The sequence below is a fragment of the Bombus terrestris genome, chromosome 6 (assembly GCF_910591885.1).
Source record: "Bombus terrestris chromosome 6, iyBomTerr1.2, whole genome shotgun sequence".
Taxonomy (NCBI): Eukaryota; Metazoa; Arthropoda; class Insecta; order Hymenoptera; family Apidae; genus Bombus; species Bombus terrestris.
The window spans coordinates 22817754-22838228 of record NC_063274.1 but is presented as its reverse complement, the minus strand read 5'-3'; the positions used below and the strand labels follow the sequence as shown (position 1 = coordinate 22838228).

Genomic DNA, 20475 nt, shown 5'->3' with positions numbered 1-20475 from the left:
TCTATTTCTTCAGTTAGTGAGTTGAAGGAGTTACTTAGTGGTAATTCTTGCAGCCATCGCTGCTTTTCTGTGACTGGGTTTCCTATGGCACTTGTGTCTGTGGTTGTTTTACGTTTTTTGCTAGCCTTCACTGGCTTCCAGCTTTCATCCTGGTAGTATCCTTCATGTTCTGTATTGCTATCTTCCTGTCCCCGATGCTCTTTTGTTTCTTCTGTCTCCATGTTGGTTTGTTTGGTTTTTATATAATATGTTTCTCCTTTTGTTGCTATGTTTATAGTTGGTATCTGCATTGTTATTTTATTTCCTCCTCACTATCACTTTGCAGCACTATTACTTTGGAGCACTTTTTCACTATTCACTTATACCTGGAGAGGACGACCGTCTAGACACGTCCGTCCTCCTCGGCTGTCCGAGCAGGAGTGTGTTTAGATACAAGTGACGAGAAATTATGAAATGATATTTTAAATTTAAACTGATTTCATTCATTGATTTATTGTAGCGACAATGGTAACTTGTTTAAATAAAGATTTTATAAATAAAATATTTAAGGTCTAAAATAATAAATAAACACATGTGAAAACATTAAAGCTGTTATCCTTATTCATGGTCTTGTTGGAACGTGTTTAACGAGCGTAACGTAGGCGTGAAAACGAAAACGTTGAGACTCTTGTGGCGTAAAAAGACTGAATTCCTCATAAAAATACAAGAAACGAATACAAGAAACGTGCACATAGTTTATTCTCGACCTTGGATACATAAAACCAAAAAGAAGAAAAAAAAAAAAGAAAAGAAAAAAAAATGGGTTTTCTGAAATTTTCGTTTCTCGTGATGAGTACTTTATGATGCAATAAAAAATTTTGTCTGAAAATTATACTCAAGATCAATTTCATGATCCATTTTTTCTAACAGATCTCCATCTTCCACAGCTATAACAAATAATTTTTTCTATACATATAACATCGATACATTTGACATACATTTATGTCTCTATACATTTAACTCTATACATTTAACTCTATACATTTAACATCGATTATAATTCTGATAATTGAAACACCGAACATCAATTTGTTTATTCACTACGCCAACACAGATAACAATTAACAACTTTGACAACTTCCTGGACACCCTGGGCAATAGATTCATAGCTGGATTCCTCGGCTGATCTCTCCTCTGATCATTCCCCCGTGATAGTAACATAAATGTCCCCTCCTATTGAACCCTTCACTTCTGCAGAGATCATAGAAGCAATCAGTCGCCTAAACCCCAAGAAAGCAGCAGGTCACCACCTAATAGGAAATAAAGCAATCAAGTAACTTCCGATAAAAGGGATTGCACTGGAAAAAAACAAGAGATTAAGAAAAAATTCTTAAAGAGACACAAATCAGTAGTATTATTTTATATTACTTTGCGAATTACTTTTCAAGCATAAAAATAGTTTGACGGTCACTTGAAGTTCCTTCCTTGCCATTTCATTTATTAAATTCGTTTAATTTCGTAAACAAAATAACCACTCGTGGCGAGTTTTGTGTTTAAAATAGAATTTTGTCATACAGGCTGGTTGGTAATTGATAGTACAAGCGGAAAATTGGCGATTCTACTCGAAAAAAGAAGTCGAAAATATAGAATAAAAAAAATTAAAATATTACAATTACCATCAATAAACTCAGCATCCACATATGACTATGTGGCATATGGGAGATGCATCCGGATATGAGACTATGGTTCTGAACTGAACCATTTCCGGGTGAATCATCGACGGTAGTGACATTAACTTCGGTCGGATGTTCTGTGGGATTCAGGCATTCGATGTTGCAACATCCGCGTACAACGCGGAATCTCTTGCACTTCTGTAATAAAAAGAAATCGATTAATTGTACGGATCAATCGTCCATTTCTCTGAATTGGTATCTTCTGTACACTATTTATAAAAGAAGAATAAATTACATGTTACATCCAAGTTACCAATCCAAATAATTTTAGATCTCTTTAAGAAAAGAGATCTAATGCAGCAGTTTCCACTTAAATATAGATCCGACGATTATTTACGAACAAATAGTATAAATCTTTTAGCAATATGAAATTCGCAATATTTATTCAAATATTTATATTTATAGTACGCCATTAGCAAAGAAGACATGTTTGCGTGCGTTATCGATTTTACGCTTTTGCCACGCAAACATGGAAATTGCGATTCAAAATTGAATTTGCACTGGAAACGGTTGACGTTACGACATCAATAACATATTTCAAAAACACTGACGATATCATACGGAATCAGAGAGATTCTATGAGAAGTTAAACGCATAATCATCCTATTGTAAATAATAGGAACAGAAAGTACACAAGGAATAATACAGAATCATCCTATCGTCCTATCCTATTATACAGGATTGCTTTGATTCGAGCTCAAACATAGGGAAATCTGAAAGAATTTTTCGCAGAATTTCCTTCCCCTTTGAATTAGCTTTTATACAGAACGACTTTAACCTTTTCAAGGAAATACCTATAGAGTGTGACGATCTATGATTTTAAATAGAGAGGTATATCTGAAAAGAGGTGGATGTAAAACGTAGCATATAAAACGTAGATCAAATCTTTATTCAAGGATTTTTTCTCTTCGCAGAGAATCAGGTTTTCAAGAACGATCGAATATGTATGCACTTGATTTACACGTGAAGTTGTCATTAAAAATATTGTTGCGTTTAAAAAGATAAATATTCATTTAAATTTAATGAAATTGTTAGTCCAATTGTTTTAAGCTTAAAGATATGTAGGTGTCACATTTATATATTGAAAACCTGGGAGCGGCATTAATTAACAAACCTAGTCACGCGCACACGTACTTTAAAACCATGCTTGAAAATCGATATTCCCTGAAACAATGCATCGTTCTGCGCTTCCAATTTATTTTCGCACGAAGAATCAGTCCATTCATCGTTGCCGTCACCATCGCTACTGTAATCTATATTACTCGAATAAATTCTATATCTTGATTGGAAAATCGCATATTTTAACGAACTTTCTGTGTGTGTTTTTTTTTTAATGATTTTAATTGGCAATTTCCGAAATTGAACTATAGCTTGAGAATAAACCGATAATATTTGAGGGTATATATACATACATCATGTTTTTGATGGGTTTTGTAGTAAAATAATTGTAGAAAAAGCAAACTTTTTAAGAAAAAATTACCATATTCGAGTAATAAATTATAGAAAATTACCAATGTAATTTAAAACTTCAAAAGAAGAATCTATTACATGTAATAAAGAGAAGGACTTGTTCACGAACGGTAATTCAACAAATACATGCGTTGCAGAAACATAGTTTTACAAGGGAGAAGAATCTCTCTAGGAACTCGACGATGTCACGTCAAGAGAAAATTCAATAAAGTGATTACTAACCGTATTACCAGCGGCAATCGTGCGTCGGCAATTCGTAAATAAGTTAGTCGTCTATTTGGAGAAACGTCGCTGGCAATATCGTCACATTTTAATTACGTCAGCGCTATCAATTGGTCTTGGAAGAAAGTTTTCCATTATGTACTTTTGCCCACGGCGTCGTTCCAACAAATGAATCCGAGTTTTGAATCGCTTACTCTTATATCACGAATTTGTAACGGTGTTTCTTCAAACTTTAAACGATTGTAATGAATGCCTTTGCGTACAAAGACTGATACCTGGTTTGACTAGAAGCTTCAGCTAATTAGTGCCCCAGTTAATTTGGATGTTCACTACCACGCCACTTAAGAAGTGGCTTCGTGTCCGAGCGGATTTCTCCCACGTAAAGAAAAAAAGAAAAAGAAAAAGGGAAAAAAAAGAAAAAAAGAAGGGAAAAAAAAAGAATAGAAAAAGGGAAAAAAAAGAAAAAGAGAAAGAAAAAGAAAAAGAAAAAAAAAGTTAATTTGGATGTTATAAAATGTTATATAAGCAAGAACTTATCTTCTACTTGGTAGTCGCATAAGAGAAAACCGAGCCATTGAATCGCTCAAATAGATTAGCTGATTCGCTTAACGTATTTTTACTTCCGATGACGTAAACAAGAGCAGAAAGTACACAAGTAATAATACAGAAATGTCAAATGTACAGAAGAATAGATTTCGTTAAATCATTAGCACGTAACATTTCCTTATAATTCTATTTGTGTATAGCAAAATAGCTTGTGTGCTTTCATGAATTATAATTGATATTTAGAAGCTTTCATGTAGGTAGATATATAACTCGTGTTAATTAGTAATTTAACAATACATCATGACAACATATCATTTTCGTTTCTTCGTTTATCTCGTTATGCGCGTAAACGAATGTGTAAATAAAGACATATAATTAACGATAACATGTAGTGGCAAACATGATAATTATCGACAAAGAAGAATATTGGTGAAATGATTGTGGGTGATTTCACTCGGTGTATCGGTAAATAAACTTTGATAGACATTGCCGGTGGATTCGCTGTCGGTGAAATCGTGTCGATGAAATAATTGTCAGTGATTTGAAGATAACCCAATTTATTGATCTCCCCTTCATAGAGTTGTACGTCTCTCTATAATACATACTCTACTTGGAAGGGCTGAAACATTTAGCTTAGTCACACTAAACTGGACTGGACTGCAAGTAAGAAGATTGAAATGCAAAATTCACGTGTGAGCGCAACGGTTTAGATGGAAAGTTCGATAAGGCGATTATGTATATTAACCCGAAAGAAAGCTCATGGCTTTGCAACGCGTTACACGCAACACGGAATTTCCCTCGCTGAAATAATCCTATTACAACGATACGATTTTCCTTAACAGATCTCGCAATGTAATTCTCCCTCTACAACTTTTTATTAGGTTTGAAACACGAGAGTTTCGAAGCTCTGCAAAGTCTCGCGAATCTAGAAGTCGAGTTTCAACGTATTTTCGCTTCTTATTTTATAGCTGTTAATAGTTATTATCTCACTCTGCACGTACATCAAACGAGTACTTATTTAAATCCAAAGGAAACGGAAACAACCGAGAATAATTGAGGATAATTCGAATACGTACCGATTAGTAAAGTGTTTGGCAAGGAAAAAAAAAAGGAAAATTGTATCGGAGAAATAGGGGAAAAACGGTGGCGTACATCAAGCAATCTTTATGGCTGTAATACATTTATTATTCATTTATGTTCATTTTCTATCGCGTAACAGACGTTGAAATAACTGGCAGAACGAGCATATAAATCTTGTATCGCTCGACCTGACTTTTCCCGATGGAAAAATATTCACCAGCCTGGGATCGTGCATCGCTAATTACTCCGTTCTACTTTTCGAACGCGTTTCCATCCATACAGAAAAGCAAGAAGGCAAACCCTATCGCACAGTCATGAAGAGATGCAAAAGCAAGAAACCAACCAACGACATGCCGATCGACATGGTGGAAGCAGTCCTACAGAGGCTATTCACCATGGGACACGGACCCTCCCATTACGAGGGCCGCGAAAAGGCAGAGACCGAAGAAGAAGAAGAAGACATCAGCTTCAGCGTCGTCATCGGCGAAGGCGATGTCGTCGATGCCGCCGGAAGAATGAACACCAAGAAGGCTGCAGGAGTCGATGGAAGACTCCTGGACTGCTGGAAGCAGGAGCTGGAAGCAAGCTGGAACCAGACTGCTGGAAGACGGCCAGAGTAATACTGCTAAGGAAGCCGGGAAAGGATCCCAGTCTCCCTAACGCGTACCGGCCGATAAGCATACTCCCAGCCATGAGCAAGATCTGGGAAAAATGCTTTAAGAAGATCATCGAGAGATGCATCGGAACGGACCCGTTCCATCGGAGGCAGTATGGGTTCAGAAAGAAGAATTAGCTTAGCGAATACCGATAAGAACAGGAAGAAGCTGAAACGGGCACAACGAACGGCCCTGTGCATAACAACGACGGCATATCGTACCGTCTCCCACGCGGCACTTTGCGTGTTGACCGGGAATCTCCCGATCTACATAAAGATAAAGATGCTCGGAGAGACTTACGAGTGGAACAAGATCCATAAGACCAAGATCGGCGCGGATGACGGCAACGAGCTGAAGGAGGAACTGGAAGCGCAAGGAAATTAATACCGAGTGCGCTGCTATTTACCAAAAAGAAGATGGGCATCGATCATCACACCATGCAGCTGTTAACCGGGCATGGGAGTGTGGCGGCACTCGACAAGGCAAATACCACCACTCGACATTAACTAGTGTCGGACGATGGCAGCGACATCTACAGGCCCCAGTGACAATTACAGCGGACCAGGCCCAACTACCACAGCTATCACGCACGTCCAATAAATATATAACGCACACACGGCCACCTCTACAGGAGTTTCGGTGTCTATAGAAAGAGGATTGGCAAGAGCAGCGACAGCAACTGTCTCGACTGTGGAGACCCTAACGACGATGCAGAGCACGCCCTCTTCACGTGCCCGAGGTAAACGGACAGAAGGATTGAGCTGGAGAACGCTCTTGGCGAGAAGATAGACGTGGACAATCTGATCGCCACGGTGACCGCCAAGAACGAGAGCTGGGATAAATTCAGGCAATTTCGCAAGACCGTCATGTCTCACAGGAGGGTGACAGCGAAGGCCTTGAAGGAGGCAAGGAGGAGAACGAGAGCAACAACAACTACGCGGAGCAGTGAAGGCAGAGATACAAGACAACAAAGAACCACAGAACGAGATCAGCCCAGTATTCTGAACTAGCTGAGAAGATGACGAGAGCAATACTGAGTATACAGAATAACTGCCCGACGAAGAAGATACAACGGGGCATGAAAGGACAACCCTGATGACTGCCGACAGGTTTTACCGGGGTTGTCTGTCCTCGAAGCAAAGGAAAAAGGAGGAGGGGTTTTTAGCGGGTATGGCAACAACATCCGCCCGAGTCCCACATAATCCAGTGATGCGGATCACTGGGTATGCGTAACAGCATTTTCCCCTCCTCACGCAAAAAAAAAAAAAAAAAAATAATAATAATAATAATAATAATAAACTATCACACTCTATCAATTTTAAGTTGATAATTTCGTTATTATATAATTTTTCTTAGTCTAAACTGAATCCAGGAAGAAGAACTTTCATCCAATTACATACTTCATTAATTCATGAATTATATTCGTTACCGTACGTACAAAAAGAAAGTTGACTGATATAAAAATTCAAAGGATAGAACTTCTAAGCTCGCGATTGGAAACAGATTCAGTTCAATGGTTTAATTTGCCATTTAATTGAATTCTCTGGCAATTTCAGCGAACTGTGGGCTTTAAAAGTGTCCCGCATTCAAACGCAAGACTTCTCCTCCACCTTTCCCTTTCTTTCAATTCCAACCTCAAGTAATTGACCTATTAATTCGACGATATATTTACATGCTTGCAAGGGATTCAAACAACTTCGTTGCGTTAAATTCGCAATTATAACCAACAGGAATGTCTCAATCAATGTGCAGCTCGAAACAAATAAAAGATAATTAACTTTTCAATATAACGATTGATATGTTTGATGAAGAGAAATGTATGAATTTTTAAAAACGTCTCCTAGTACATTTAGCATTTTTATAATAAAAACTTAGAACACACACGCACACATATACTATTCCATGAAATGATTTACACAGCTATGAGTCTAATCCTATCATATTATAAAGGGATGAACGAACTTTTCCTAATAAATATAACTTTATACAAAATCTTGTTTAAAAAAATTAGTTTTTTATTCTCATTAAATTAATTTAATATCAGAATATATAATTTTAGTCGTTATCAAAATTTTATGTCAAATGCGTTCATAGATACATATATAAATAAATGTCTAATCCTATGTATTTATTTCAACTGAAATCTTAACTTAAATATTTATTAACAATATTCTGACGAATATGCAATGAAAGATAAAAACAAGTTTATTTTTCTTATAGAATGTCTCATGCTTCTTACTCATTTTATGTTTCTCGTTGTCAGTGCGTAACTACTTATCAGCCGCATGAATGCTAAGTTTTACTACTGAGAAACGAAGAGACATATAGATGCAAATATACGCTATCTCGCGTGAAAAAACATCAGATACATTAACCAGAAGGAATATCCGATACATATAAAATTCATGGCGTAGTTATTTATACATACGGAATATTTCTTTCTGTATGAAATATTCTTTCTTCTGAATTCTTATTATAAATGTATGTCCATTTCCTACCTTAAAATGTCTCTCCTTTGAAAAACTCCATTTAAATATAACGATCAACAAAATATTACCAATAAAAATATTAAAACGAGATGATGAAAGAACCTTTTAATGAAGTACAAATGATTATTTCAACTTTAATTCTGTCAAATTTGAATTGAATCATTTATAAGCCGAACAGGTGTATAAAATTTTATTGCGTAAAAATCGTGAAGCCGAAAATTAGGAACGAATAACGAATGTGTAACCTAGTTTCATTAAAAGGTACGTGTACGCCGATCCGCGTAACAACTTCGACACTCCAATTATTATAAAGCATGTATCCTTCAGAGATTCTTTGCGCGAACGCAAGATACCTTTTACACGTGCAACTGAATAAGTGGAACGTGATTTTCAATATTTCTTCTTGTAGAACTTGTAACAACGTAACTGTTTCACGAATATTTTTCCTGACATTTTTACAACGATGCGTAGAAATCTCCTTTTCTAATTAATAATTTCAGCATTTCTCTGAACAGTTTCGTTGCGATTCAAAAATATACAAAGCTTACGACGTGGTTGTTTAAAAATATTTATATGTAACAAGATTTCGAATTTGTCCCATCAATCGCGATCTCAGCAGGTGTAAATTAATTCGTTCTAATGAACGAACAAATTAAACGGCTCGTGACAAAAATTATCCCTGTCCATGTTTGTCTTTCTAAAACTAATTCAAGGCGAGTTAAATGAATCGCTGTGTACCCTATTCGCGCAGCATGCGTTTTAACGACCAGCATGCAAGCGTTAACGGTGTACTTATTAATTAACGGTAACTTATTAATTAATTAAATTCGTGTATATCAAGTTTCCTATCATTTAATACTTTCGTGTAACTACAGAGATTTGATACTATGAAATGAAATATAAAACTTGGTAAAAAAACGCGCTTCGTTAGGAAATGAGGGTAATGATGCAAATATTTTTTGTAGCCATTATATAGAATTTCGATGGTATAATTAATCAGTATCAACTTACCAGCCCCTGACGGGACGAAAGTTTTTTTTTTTTTTTTTTTTTTTTTTTTTATTTATTAGAATATTTACAATCAATTCTCGTTGAGAATTTTCAGTAACTTAATTTGGCGTGATACAATGACATGGATTATAATAGCTTTATATTGTTGATTCTAGTAGGACTAAGGATTTAATCTAGTGGGTATTTTCTTTTTAGTCTGCGGATCTGGTCCGTCGTGTCCAGTAGTTGGGTGACTAGTGGGTTGTGGTGGTTGTTGACTCTTGTGTTATATCTGCTTCTGGACTTGTGTATTTCGTCTTTGACTGTAGGTATCTTGAGGTCTCGGTGTATTGTTTCGTTGGTAACATACCAGGGTGCATTTAATAGGGATCTTAGCGTTTTCGATTGGAAGCGTTGGAGTATTTCAATGTTGGAGTTACTTGCTGTTCCCCATAGTTGGATTCCGTAGGTCCAGACAGGTTTTATTACGGCCTTGTAGAGGGTTATTTTGTTCTGTATGTTTAGTTTGGAGCGTCGGCCCGTGAGCCAATAGAATTTTCTTAGTTTTTCCTTTAGTTGCTTTGTTTTTTCCGAGATATGTTTTTTCCAGGTTAGCCTCCTGTCCAGGGTCATGCCCAGGTATCTTACGGAGTCCTTGCTTGGGATTATTGTGTTGTTAATGGTGACCTGGGGGCAGGTTTGTTTTCGGAGCGTGAAGGTTACATGGGAGGATTTTTTTTCGTTTATTTTAAAGCCCCATTTTTGGAACCACTTTTCCATGGAGTCGAGACTTCGCTGGAGAGTGGATGAGGCAATTGCCGGGTCTGCGTGGGTAGCTAATAGTGCTGTGTCGTCGGCAAATGTTGCTATTGTTACCTCGTTTGATATGGGTAAGTCGGCAGTGTAGATGGAGAATAGTAGGGGTCCGAGGACACTACCTTGCGGTATGCCGGATTCTATTGGGAATGTTGCGGAAGTGGCGCCTAGACATTTGACTATGAATTGTCTGTTGGTTAGGTAGGATTTTAGGATGGAGTAGTATGAGTGGGGTAGGATTTTTTTAAGCTTGTAGAGTAGCCCTTCATGCCATACTTTATCGAATGCCTGTTGGATGTCTAGGAATACGGCTGAGCAGTATTTTTCCTTTTCAAGGGTTTGGCTGATCATGTGGGTTATGCGGTGGATTTGCTCTACTGTTGAGTGTTGTTTTCGGAAGCCGAATTGGTGATCTGGGAGAGTTTTCAATTCTTCTAGGAGTGGAAGGAGACGGTTCGTGAGCATCCTCTCGAATAGTTTAGATAGGGTAGGTAAAAGACTGATTGGGCGATAGGAGCTGGCTTCATATATTGGTTTACCGGGTTTGGGGATGAGGGTGATTAGTGAGATTTTCCACGCCTTAGGAAAGTGTTCAAGGCGGAGGATGGCGTTAAAGATTGATGCGATGAGTGCAATCCCTTTTATGGGGAGTTCCTTGATTGCTTTATTTCCTATTAGGTCGTGACCTGCTGCTTTCTTGGGGTTTAGGCGACTGATTGCTTCTATGATCTCTGCAGAAGTGAAGGGTTGGATAGGAGGGGACATTTGGAAGGGAGTGTGCAGGTATTCGGTGACGTCCGCTGCGGCTATGGAGGAATGGGGTTGGAATACTTCAGTCAAGTGTTTGGCAAATAGGTTGGCTTTTTCTATAGGGCTACGCGCCCATCCACCCTGCGGGCGGCGGATTGGAGGTATTATTTGTGGGGGGCGCGTGAGTTTCCTGGAGGCTTTCCATAGTGAGTAGTTTGAGTCGGCTGTGGGGGACAGGCTGGCGAGATATTTGTGAAAACGGTCATTATTGTAGTTCTTTATGGTTTTGGATAGTTTTCTAGTTGCGTTGTTTAGTTTGCGTTTGTCCTCCGGTGTTCTATGGGTCTGCCATATCCTTCTTAGTCTACGTTTTTCTGCTATTTTTTTAGTATGTACTGGGGGTATTCGTGATTGCTGATGGACGTTTTTGCCGGTGTGGAGACGCGGATAGCGTTTATTATGCTCTCATTTAGGTATTCCGTGGCTGCTTCGATTTCGTCATTGGTTTTTAGTGAGGTTGAGGCTGAAGTTGTGTGGGTAAAGATTTCTCTAAAGAGCTGCCAGTTGGTGTGTTGGTTATGAATGGAGCCATTAGGTGTATTCTCGATGATAGTTGAACTGACTGTTACTATCACGGGGGAATGATCAGAGGAGAGATCAGCCGAGGAATTGATTTGGACGTGTCTTGGCGAGATATTTTTAGTTATGAAGAAATCAAGGAGATCGGGTATTTTGTTTGTGTCGGTGGGCCAGTATGTGGGTTCGTATGTGGTAAGGTAGTTGAGGTTGTTGGATATTATGCTGTTGAGGAGGTTTTTGCCTCTTACTGTAACCAGTCTGCTACCCCATTGGGTGTGTTTAGCGTTGTAGTCTCCTCCGGCTATGCATCTGTTGCCCAGGGTGTCCAGGAAGTGGTCGAAGTCTTCTTTGGCGATGGAGTGTCTGGGAGGGCAGTATACAGCTGAGGTGGTGATTGTACCATGATAGTCTTCTATTGCTACGTTTGTTGCTTGGAGGTAGTCTTTCTGGAATGATGGAAGTTCGTAGTGTTTGATATTTGCTTTGATTATGATTCCGGTGCCGCCGTGGGCCTTTCCGCTGGGGTGTTGGGTATGGTAGAACTTGTATCCGTTTATGTTCAGGTAGTTTTTGTCGGTGAAGTGGGTTTCAGATATGAGCATTATGTCGATTAGCTGGTGTTTTAGGAAGAGTTCTAGCTCAAGTTTGCGTTGCGCTAGACCATTGGCATTCCAGAGAGCTATGCGTCTTGGTTTTATTTTGTGTCTGGGCGTATTAATTTGTCCATGATGAATGTTAATAGCGATAGCAAATTGTTTATTTGCTCTGATTGTTTCTCTATTAGCTTTTCTAGTCTAGAGACGTTGTCTGTGTTAGGTGAGGTGGGGGCACTATTTTGGGGAGGATCCCTGTGGCTATTTGGTGTATTTTGAGTGCCTTGTACCGCTTGGGCATAGGAGTTTGAGGGAGTGGTGAGTTTGATAGGGCTGGGTGTTTGATTGATTGGGGGGATTGGGATAACTGTGGATTTCGGCGAGCTGGGTGTTTGGTGATTTTCCTCTTTTGTTCTAAGTTTGGGGTATTTGCTTGAGTACAGACTTTTGTAGGCTGAGCAGCCTTTGTAGTTGGCAGGATGGTCACCTTGACAGTGGATGCACTTCGCTGGGGTTTCCGGTGATTTCCTGCACTGGTCGGTGGGGTGTGTACCTGCACATTTGACGCAGCGGAAGGTGTGGTTGCAGTATTTCTGCGTGTGCCCATATCTTTGGCACCTTTTGCATTGGACTATCTCCTTTTTGGTTTGCGGTGGTTCGAATTTAACGATGGCGTTCATTAGACGACTGATATTGTAGATTTCCTTGTTGTTTGGTTTCTGTTTTAAGTCGATGAAAAATAGGGATAGCGGGTCTTTTGTGACTCTATGCCTTATGTTGCTGACATTTGTGACTTCGTGGCCGAGTTTCGATAGTTCTATTTTTAGTTCGTCGATGTCTGCGGAGTGGTGGATGTTTCGTAGCACCACCCGAAAAGGTCTTTCTTCCTTGAGTTGGTAGGTGTGGAAGTTGGCATTCAGGGCCCTGAGTGTCTTGGTGAGCTTCCTGTAAGCTTCTGGGTTCGTCGGCAGGATTTTTACTTGATTGTTGGTTATTTTCAGGTTATAGTCCTCCTTGGAGATATCTCTCTCTAAGGACTTGGTCATTGTCTGGATGTCTATGACATCATTAACAAATATTGGTGGTGGAGGGGGGCTTCTCTGTGCGTGATGGTTTGACGGCGGGTCTGCGATTTCCATGGCGTCGTTTGAGGATTCCAATACTGCAAACCTGTTGTGAGTGTTAATTTGTGTTGATGGCTGTTCGTTCGAGTTAGTGTTTGATGGTTCAATTTTGCGTTTTTTCGCCTTATTGGCGTCGTTGGCACGGGGGGATCTGCTGAGCTTCTGCCACGGGGGGAGTAGCGCAGGGTAGTGGTGGGTTTGCACAGGCGAGCCTGGTCGTGATTGTTGGGCCATCATCGAGCTAGCTATTTCAATATGAATAACTAGTCGTGAGGCTATGCGGCAGGGATCGGGTTGGGGTTAGTTGCGTAGGCTTTTCTTCTCTCTGGCGGATAGGAAACACTTGGGAAGATAGGAGCACGTTGTGTTCACTTTCGACGGTTGGGTAACACGTGTTGCTTTCGAACTTCACTGGGCACTAGAAACACGTCTGCACGCTTCGGCACTCGACAGCGAACTACGGGACGAAAGTGACGAAAATAATTTGCAAACAGATGAGGATTGCAAGTATTTTCGAGTCCTTCATGGTTGTAAAAAATCAGGTAATGTTGTCGCTGTAGAATATGGGAAAATCAGGCGTTTAAATATCAGTTGTGCGGGCACTGGAGTGCGTAGACCAGAAATATCTGCGACAAAAATCAGAATACATTTGTTTTCGCATGATTCGATCAATTTTGTGTAGGACTAAGCTGATTGAACCTAACACGGGATAATTGTCCAACTTACGACCTTAACAAGCCCGCTTGATTCCCTGTAAGTGCTTGAAACTGATGCTTGTATTCTTTCCAGATTAACAAGCTTTGCCCCCCCCTCTCTCTCTATTTCCTTAGATCGAGTTAGACTGCCACAACATATTATCTTTCTTCTTTTCTTTTCTTTTCTTTCGATCTTTTAAAGCCTTAAATCGCTGGTTATTATAGTGTATACATTCAATTACCCTGTAAGTCGTAAGTACATGTTTTACGTTATTTTTCATTTTCCAGATAAATTCCACAAAAACAAGAAATATACTTCCAACGTGTTTTCACATGTCTCTAGCAAAGATCTCAAAAACAAGTTGCGGCGCAATTTAAAACGACAAATAGCACCGTGTGTCTCGTTGTGGCAACGCACGTGTAACGTAAATCACATCAGAGACTAGGACACACACACACACCGCGGGCAGGATGGTGTCCCGGTTGGCATACTTCGAACCCGATGGACCGATGAGGGAAACACATGGCGACCTTGGCGACAATGTATATTGCCGGAGTACCTGAGGATTCATTTATGGCCTAACGGTCCTTCCACCAAATGTTCTAGAAGCGTAGCAACGGTCACGTACGCCTACAGGGTAGTGGGGATAATGAGGGAACAGATGTCACCGAAAGTAAAAACATTGTAAGAGACTCAGTCTCGTACGGTCACGGCTAGAGCTCAGAAGTGTCTTATAAGTGTATAAACGAAGGAAAAATAAAGTTTTCTTCTTTCTTTTAAATTTCCTTTTATTTTACGTGACACACGCTTCGTCAGCTTTTTAAAAGCGCTCTCTGTCTGCTTTTTTCTCTCTTCACCGCCTATTCGTTTTTTCTTAACGAGTGAAACCGTTTATACGAGGACGGGAGCACAGAAATGACGTACTAGCAATTCTGTTTCGTGATGACACAAGCAGCCCGGTTTCAGTGAATTAAACCTGGCCCCAAGCTTCCAATTATCTCTCCCTTCCTTTCCTTTATTTTTCCCTTCTATATCGAGTTTGAGGTTTTCTAAATTTCCATTACAATCAACTATGGCTTTTCTCTATTTTATATGTTAGCCGATGATTCATGGCAAAAGCGTCGGCTGTAAAAATATTTGGAGTTGCAACAGCAACAAGTGTGTTTTCTCAAACAGAAAATATTGGAAGCGTACTCGTTGGCAAAACAGTTCACGGATAGTTCGTCTTCTGCTTGTTATTTGTTTCAATACCGTTAGCAAATAAATTCATGAAACATAGTGTGTTTCAACCGCCGTTCGCGGAGAGACGCGATCGCTAGATAACGCGTCAACGAGAGTCGACGTTTCGAGAACTCGCTGCTTGGCGACAGCTATGCGCTCGTCGATACATTGTATATGATCCGGCGGTCAGATAAGACGATCTGACTGAGACATTGTAGGGCCGCGAGCGACGGTTAGAAAATACAGCCTGTGTTAAGCCTCGTGGCGTAACATCCTCCCCCCGTTGAGAGGGTACCTATCAAATGATATGGTGTGGAGTCAGGTGCGTCGCTGGCGAATCTCCTTCGCTCCGTGTGGGTGGTCGGACTCGTCTGGATCTGGGTGAATGGGTAAGGGGACCAGTCTTTTGACGCCACGATCCAGGGTAGTTGTTGCCGTCTGCACGGTAGCGGTCCGTATGATTCCGTTGACTCCTGGATGGACCTTGATCACGCGGCCCAAAGGCCATTGCATGGATGGTACGTTATCCTCCCTGAGGACTACTACGGTGCCTTCTCGGATGTCGTGACTGCCCTTGCTCCATTTGTTTCGGATGTTCAGCTCGTTGAGGTACTCTCGATGCCAGCGGCGCCAGAAATGTTGTTTGACCCTTTGAATGTGTTGCCAGCTGGAGAGACGATTGGATGGAGTGTCCCGGAAATCTCGTTCTCGAAAGCTTGTTAATGCATCTCCGATGAGGAAGTGATCGGGAGTAAGGACAAGAAGATCGTTTGGGTCAGATGATATTGGAGTCAGAGGACGGGAGTCGAAGATAGACTCGATTTCAATGATCAGTGTGTTCAAGTTTTCGAATGTTAAGAGCTCGTTACCTGCGACACGTCTGAGATGTCGTTTGAAGGACTTCACCGCAGCCTCCCACAACCCGCCAAAGTGAGGTGAGTTGGGAGGAATGAAGTGCCATTCGATCCGTCGATCGGCTAAAAAGGACTGAACCTTTACCTTATGATCGTCGGACTGCAGGAGGTTTCGGAGCTCTCGTAATTCGTTGTTGGCGCCAACGAAGTTGGCACCGTTGTCAGAATAAATTGTTACACAGAATCCTCGGCGAGCGATGAATCTTCGCCGAGCAGCAATGAAGGCCTCGCTAGTGAGATCGGTGACCAGCTCGAGGTGGACTGCTTTAACTGCAAGACATACGAAGATTGCTACATATACCTTGATTTTGAGTCGGTTGCGATCCTTTCGTTCCTTGATGTAGAACGGTCCGCAATAATCAAATCCGACGTTGGTAAATGGACGAGATTCCGTTATCCGTGCAGCTGGAAGGTCGCCCAGTACGTAATCCACTGGAGGTGGATTGGCTCGGCAGCAACATACGCACTTCTTCAGCGTGCTCTAAACTTGACTACGGCCGTCGATAGGCCAATAAGATCTCCTTAAGGCATATAAGGTAGCTTGAGTTCCGGAGTGGAGATTTAGGAGGTGTTCATGCTCGATAATGAGTGCTGTAACTGAGGATTTGGGTAGAATGATTGGGTGTTTCTGAGTGAAGGGCATTGGTGAGTGACTGAGTCGGTCTCCGACTCGCAATATCTCGTCCTTGTCCAGAAATGGATTGAGTCGTTGCACCTTCCCCTTCACTGCAGAATTTCGATCTGTTCGGAGAGTACGTATTTCATCTGGAAAATAGCAGAGCTGTAACAATTTGACCAATTTGTTATGCGCATTGGTTAAATCATGTGTGGTTAGAGGTCCCCCCCGATCTTGTTTTTGTCTCCATCGGAGGCAACGAGCAGCAATTCTTATCAGCTTGGGCCAAGAAGAAAATCTCTCCAGTAGACTGTGGTCAGGCGGAGTCACGGACAGACATGTTGCCTTCTTCTGCTCTGGTATTTCAGCTAATGGTACCGGGTTCCACGTCGGCCAGTATTTTTCAGGTTGTTGGAGCCATTCCGGTCCATGTTGCCAAATGGTTGATCGCAAGAAGTCTTCGGGTGATTGGCCTCGCGATATGAGATCTGCAGGGTTTTCGGTAGTGGGAATGTGGCGCCAATCGGAGGTGTGAGTCTTCTGTTGAATCTCTGTCACACGATTCGCGACGAAGGCTTTCAGCGTATGGGGTGATGTATTAATCCAATGTAGAACGATTGTAGAATCAGTCCAGTAAACGGTCCGAGAAATGTTGCTTGGTAACGCTTGAAGGACTGTAGTGGCCAATGATGTGAGAAGAAGTGCTCCACTCAGTTCCAGCCTTGGAATGGTTTGTGATTTGAGTGGAGCCACCTTTGACCTTGCAGTGAGGAGTCGTGTCCAGGCATGACCCTCCGGAGTGATGGTGCGAAGGTAGACGCATGCCCCATACGCCCTTTCGCTGGTGTCGCAGAATCCGTGTAATTCAATTTCCGCTGCAGTCTTGATTATAGTTTTACGTGGAAACTTCACGTTTTCGTCCCAGTCAATTTTTAAAGTCCAAAGTCGTTGGAGCAACATTTTAGCGCGAACGATCACTGGTGCCAGTAATCCAAGAGGGTCGTAGATCTTGGCAATTTCGGAGCTGACTGTTCTCTTCGTAATTCGAGAGGTGGTAGGATTGATTTTGACGGAATATAGGATCGAATAGTCAAAGGAATTCCAAACAACACCCAGAGTTTTGAAAGTTTGCGATTCGCCTAGTAGCAGCTTATCGTTTATGTCCCGCTCGGAAAGTCCTCGTAGCAGTTCCCGGTCGTTCGCTGCCCATTTTCGAATGTTTAAGCCGGCTAGTTTAAGCAATTCTATGAGCTCCGTTCTCAGTGATTGTGCCTCGTCCTTTGTATCAGCTCCTGTGAGAACATCGTCGACGTAGAAGTCTCGCTGTAAGACCATCGCTGCTCGTGGGTATCGATGTCCCTCGTCGTCTGCCAGTTGTTTGAGGCACCGAATAGCTAGATAGGGGGCCGCTGACAGCCCGAATGTCACTGTGTTAAGTTGATAGGTGTCAACTTCTCCGTCAGAGTTGCGCCACAAGATTTGTTGGAATTTCCGATCCTCTGGACGCACAAGAAATTGTCGATACATCTTTTCGACCTCGCCTGTAATGACGTACTGATGAAAACGAAATCTTAAAAGGATAAGAAATATGTCGTCTTGTAGTTTCGGTCCCGTATGAAGTACGTCGTTTAATGAAACTCCGGTGGTGGTTGGTGCAGATCCGTCAAACACAACTCGGAGTTTTGTAGTCCGGCTGGATTCTTTGATCACGCCGTGATGTGGCAGAAAATATCCGTCGTCCGTGCAGTGGTCCGTGGTAATCTTCGTCATATGTCCTAATTCCAAGTATTCTTCTATTACGGCGTGATAGTCGGCTTCGAAATGTTTGTCTCGTTGGAATCGACGGCAAAGGGAAGTGAGTCGCTTCATTGCCATGGCTTTCGAGGATCCAAGCGGAGGAGTTGTTTCGTTGAATGGGAGAGCGACAACGTATCGCCCTTCGTTGGTGCGTTGAACGTGATTTCGAAAGTGCTCCTCGCACTGTCGTTCCGCTTCCGAAATGTGTGCGGTGGGCGGTCCCTCGTCGATTTCCCAAAAACGGGCGAGGTCTGCCTGTAAAGCCGTCGTGAAGGCGTGAAATGCGTATGCTAATGATTGCGAGGTTGGGCTCCCCCCGATGACCCATCCGAATCGCGTTTTTTGCAGACGCAAGTCTGGCCCGTTTGCTTGATTGATATCAAGTTGGCCGACACAGAGTGATGCTAGTGTTGGTCCGGCGCTCAACAATATTTCGATCGGAGCAGGTCTATGGAATCTTGGATCGGCTAATTGGAGATTCCTAGGTATCTGTATAGTTGAGCGATCTACGGGTTGATTTGGGACCCAAGACGCGATAGTCGGTATGATTAGAAACGTCAAGTTGCGTTCGTATGTGCCGTCAATGGAGGTGATCATGGCCGTGATGTAGCGTTTCGAGATCGTCGATAACGTGTTGAGTGTTCCGATTGGGACCGAACATTTCCTTTGGTTGAGTTTTAATGAGTTAGCGAGCCTTTCGGTGATAAAGTTCATGCTAGAGCCGGTGTCTAGCAGAGCTCTACAACGAAATGGTTGAATTTCATTGTTCAAGATGTTGACCTGCGCTGTGACTAACAAGTCGTGCTGCAATGGTTCAAAAGGAGGCGAGGTCAATGAGTCCGTTTTCTGTGGTTCGGTCCCTAACACAGTCGTCTGATGCTGTCATTGTTTTCCTTGTCGTTTAGGACTGGACGATATAGTCGATCCCGATGCCGCCGTTCGCGATAACCGAGATTCGCGTTTCGGAGATGTTCGAGGAGACGTTCGAGGAGACGCTCGGCGAGACGCTCGGGGCGATGCTCGGGGAGACGATCGGGGAGACGAGGATGTGCGTCTCGAACAATGTGAGGAACGCGGGGTCGGTGAACTAGGCGAAGATCGACCGCTCGATGTTCGGTTGACACGTGTTCGTGGTTTGCTATGCCCATGGTCTTGATGCAGATACGTGTGGTGTCGCTGTCTACAGATGCGACATGACCCCGCGGAGCATTGAGTAAGAGCGTGTTCCTTGCCTAAACAATTGGTACAGAGCGACGCCCTTTTGGCGATTTCCAGGCGTTCTTTGGGCGACTTCGCTTTGAAGACATGACAATTCCATAATTCGTGTTGTCGCATGCAGATTTGACGGTGGCAGTCGAATTTTTCCTTAAGAACGTCAATGGCGATTGCGTAATTTGACTCGGTGATGGCTAATGACTGTATGCTTCGCGCGGCCCATCCAGTCAGGGCTGATCGGAGATGATAAAATTTCTGAACCGGTGCTAAATGTTCATTTTGATCTATCGTTGACGAGAAGGAATCGTAAAATGACTGCCAATCTTCGAGGGCGCCATCAAATGTAGGTATCCGAACCTCCGGTAGTTTAAGCGAAGCAGATACGCGACCGGCGGCTGATGCGCCGCTTGTCGATTGTGACGGCGTACTTCGTCGTATATTGATCAATTGTTTAGTTATTCGGCGTTGTAGTTTTTCGTATCCTTCCGCTAGTTCAATGCCGCGCGCGATCTCTCCCTCGTCTATAGCTACGATCTGGTTTTGTATGGCACGGAGTTCCGTCTCGTAGATTTCTAGACGATCTTTAATTTGTATCAAATCGATCTCTTCCGGACAGCCTGATTGTTCAATGTCGTCCAGTTTTTTTGCGAAGCGTGTAAACTGGGCGATATAGTAGCCCCGGCGTCGACGCAAGGTGGCGAGTTCGTTTCCGGTTGCCATTATTTGTTATGTAATTGAGAGCGAAATCGTTTGAACTTACTTCTGTTGGCGATTGCCCACTTTGCGGCAGGAGGCTGTGTGGTTGCGTTTCAACCACCGAATTATACCTCTTCAAAGGTGACGACCCTTTACGTTACTGACCTCGCTGGGGTAGTAACGCTTCCGCTGCTGGTTGTGTTGGGTTCACGTGGCACTGTATGGTAGTGGGTGTCACTGGCGTGCACCTTTCACTTGACACTGAATCCGGCTCGAAGGACCAAATGCTTCAA

The 20475-nt window shown here is 42.1% G+C and overlaps 2 protein-coding genes across 3 annotated transcripts in view; both read right to left on the bottom strand.

Moving 5' to 3' along the window:
• LOC125385250 (integral membrane protein DGCR2/IDD-like) overlaps positions 1-20475 on the bottom strand; it is a 129485-nt gene that overhangs the window by 84804 nt on the left and 24206 nt on the right. Inside the window, exon 3 of one of the 2 annotated variants that reach the window (XR_007224313.1) lies at positions 13552-13653. The exons of the other annotated variant lie outside the window; for it this stretch is intronic. The gene's annotated coding sequence lies outside the window, so the exon portion shown is untranslated. Of the gene's footprint in view, positions 1-13551; positions 13654-20475 lie in introns of those variants that run through there. 2 annotated transcript variants of the gene reach the window in all.
• Positions 838-20206, bottom strand: LOC125385266. Its single transcript, XM_048406571.1, has 6 exons — positions 19456-20206; positions 18113-19131; positions 16354-17971; positions 15467-16128; positions 1656-1850; positions 838-945 (listed from the first exon to the last, which is right to left on the bottom strand). The coding sequence occupies exons 1-6, from the start codon at positions 20204-20206 to the stop codon at positions 838-840; spliced, it is 4353 nt and encodes a 1450-aa protein (XP_048262528.1).

Bases quoted from the DNA above. Each gene is read 5' to 3' on its own strand.
- LOC125385266 (XM_048406571.1), bottom strand. From the start codon at position 20,206: ATGGCAACCGGAAACGAACTCGCCACCTTGCGTCGACGCCGGGGCTAC. The intron at 17,972-18,112 runs GTTTCATTAAAC...GTGCGTCCAGAG, and splicing joins CTGCACCAACCACCACCGGA to GATCGGAAATTCCAACAAAT. The intron at 1,851-15,466 runs GTACCATCCATG...TTTTTATTACAG, and splicing joins TAGTCCTCAGGGAGGATAAC to AAGTGCAAGAGATTCCGCGT.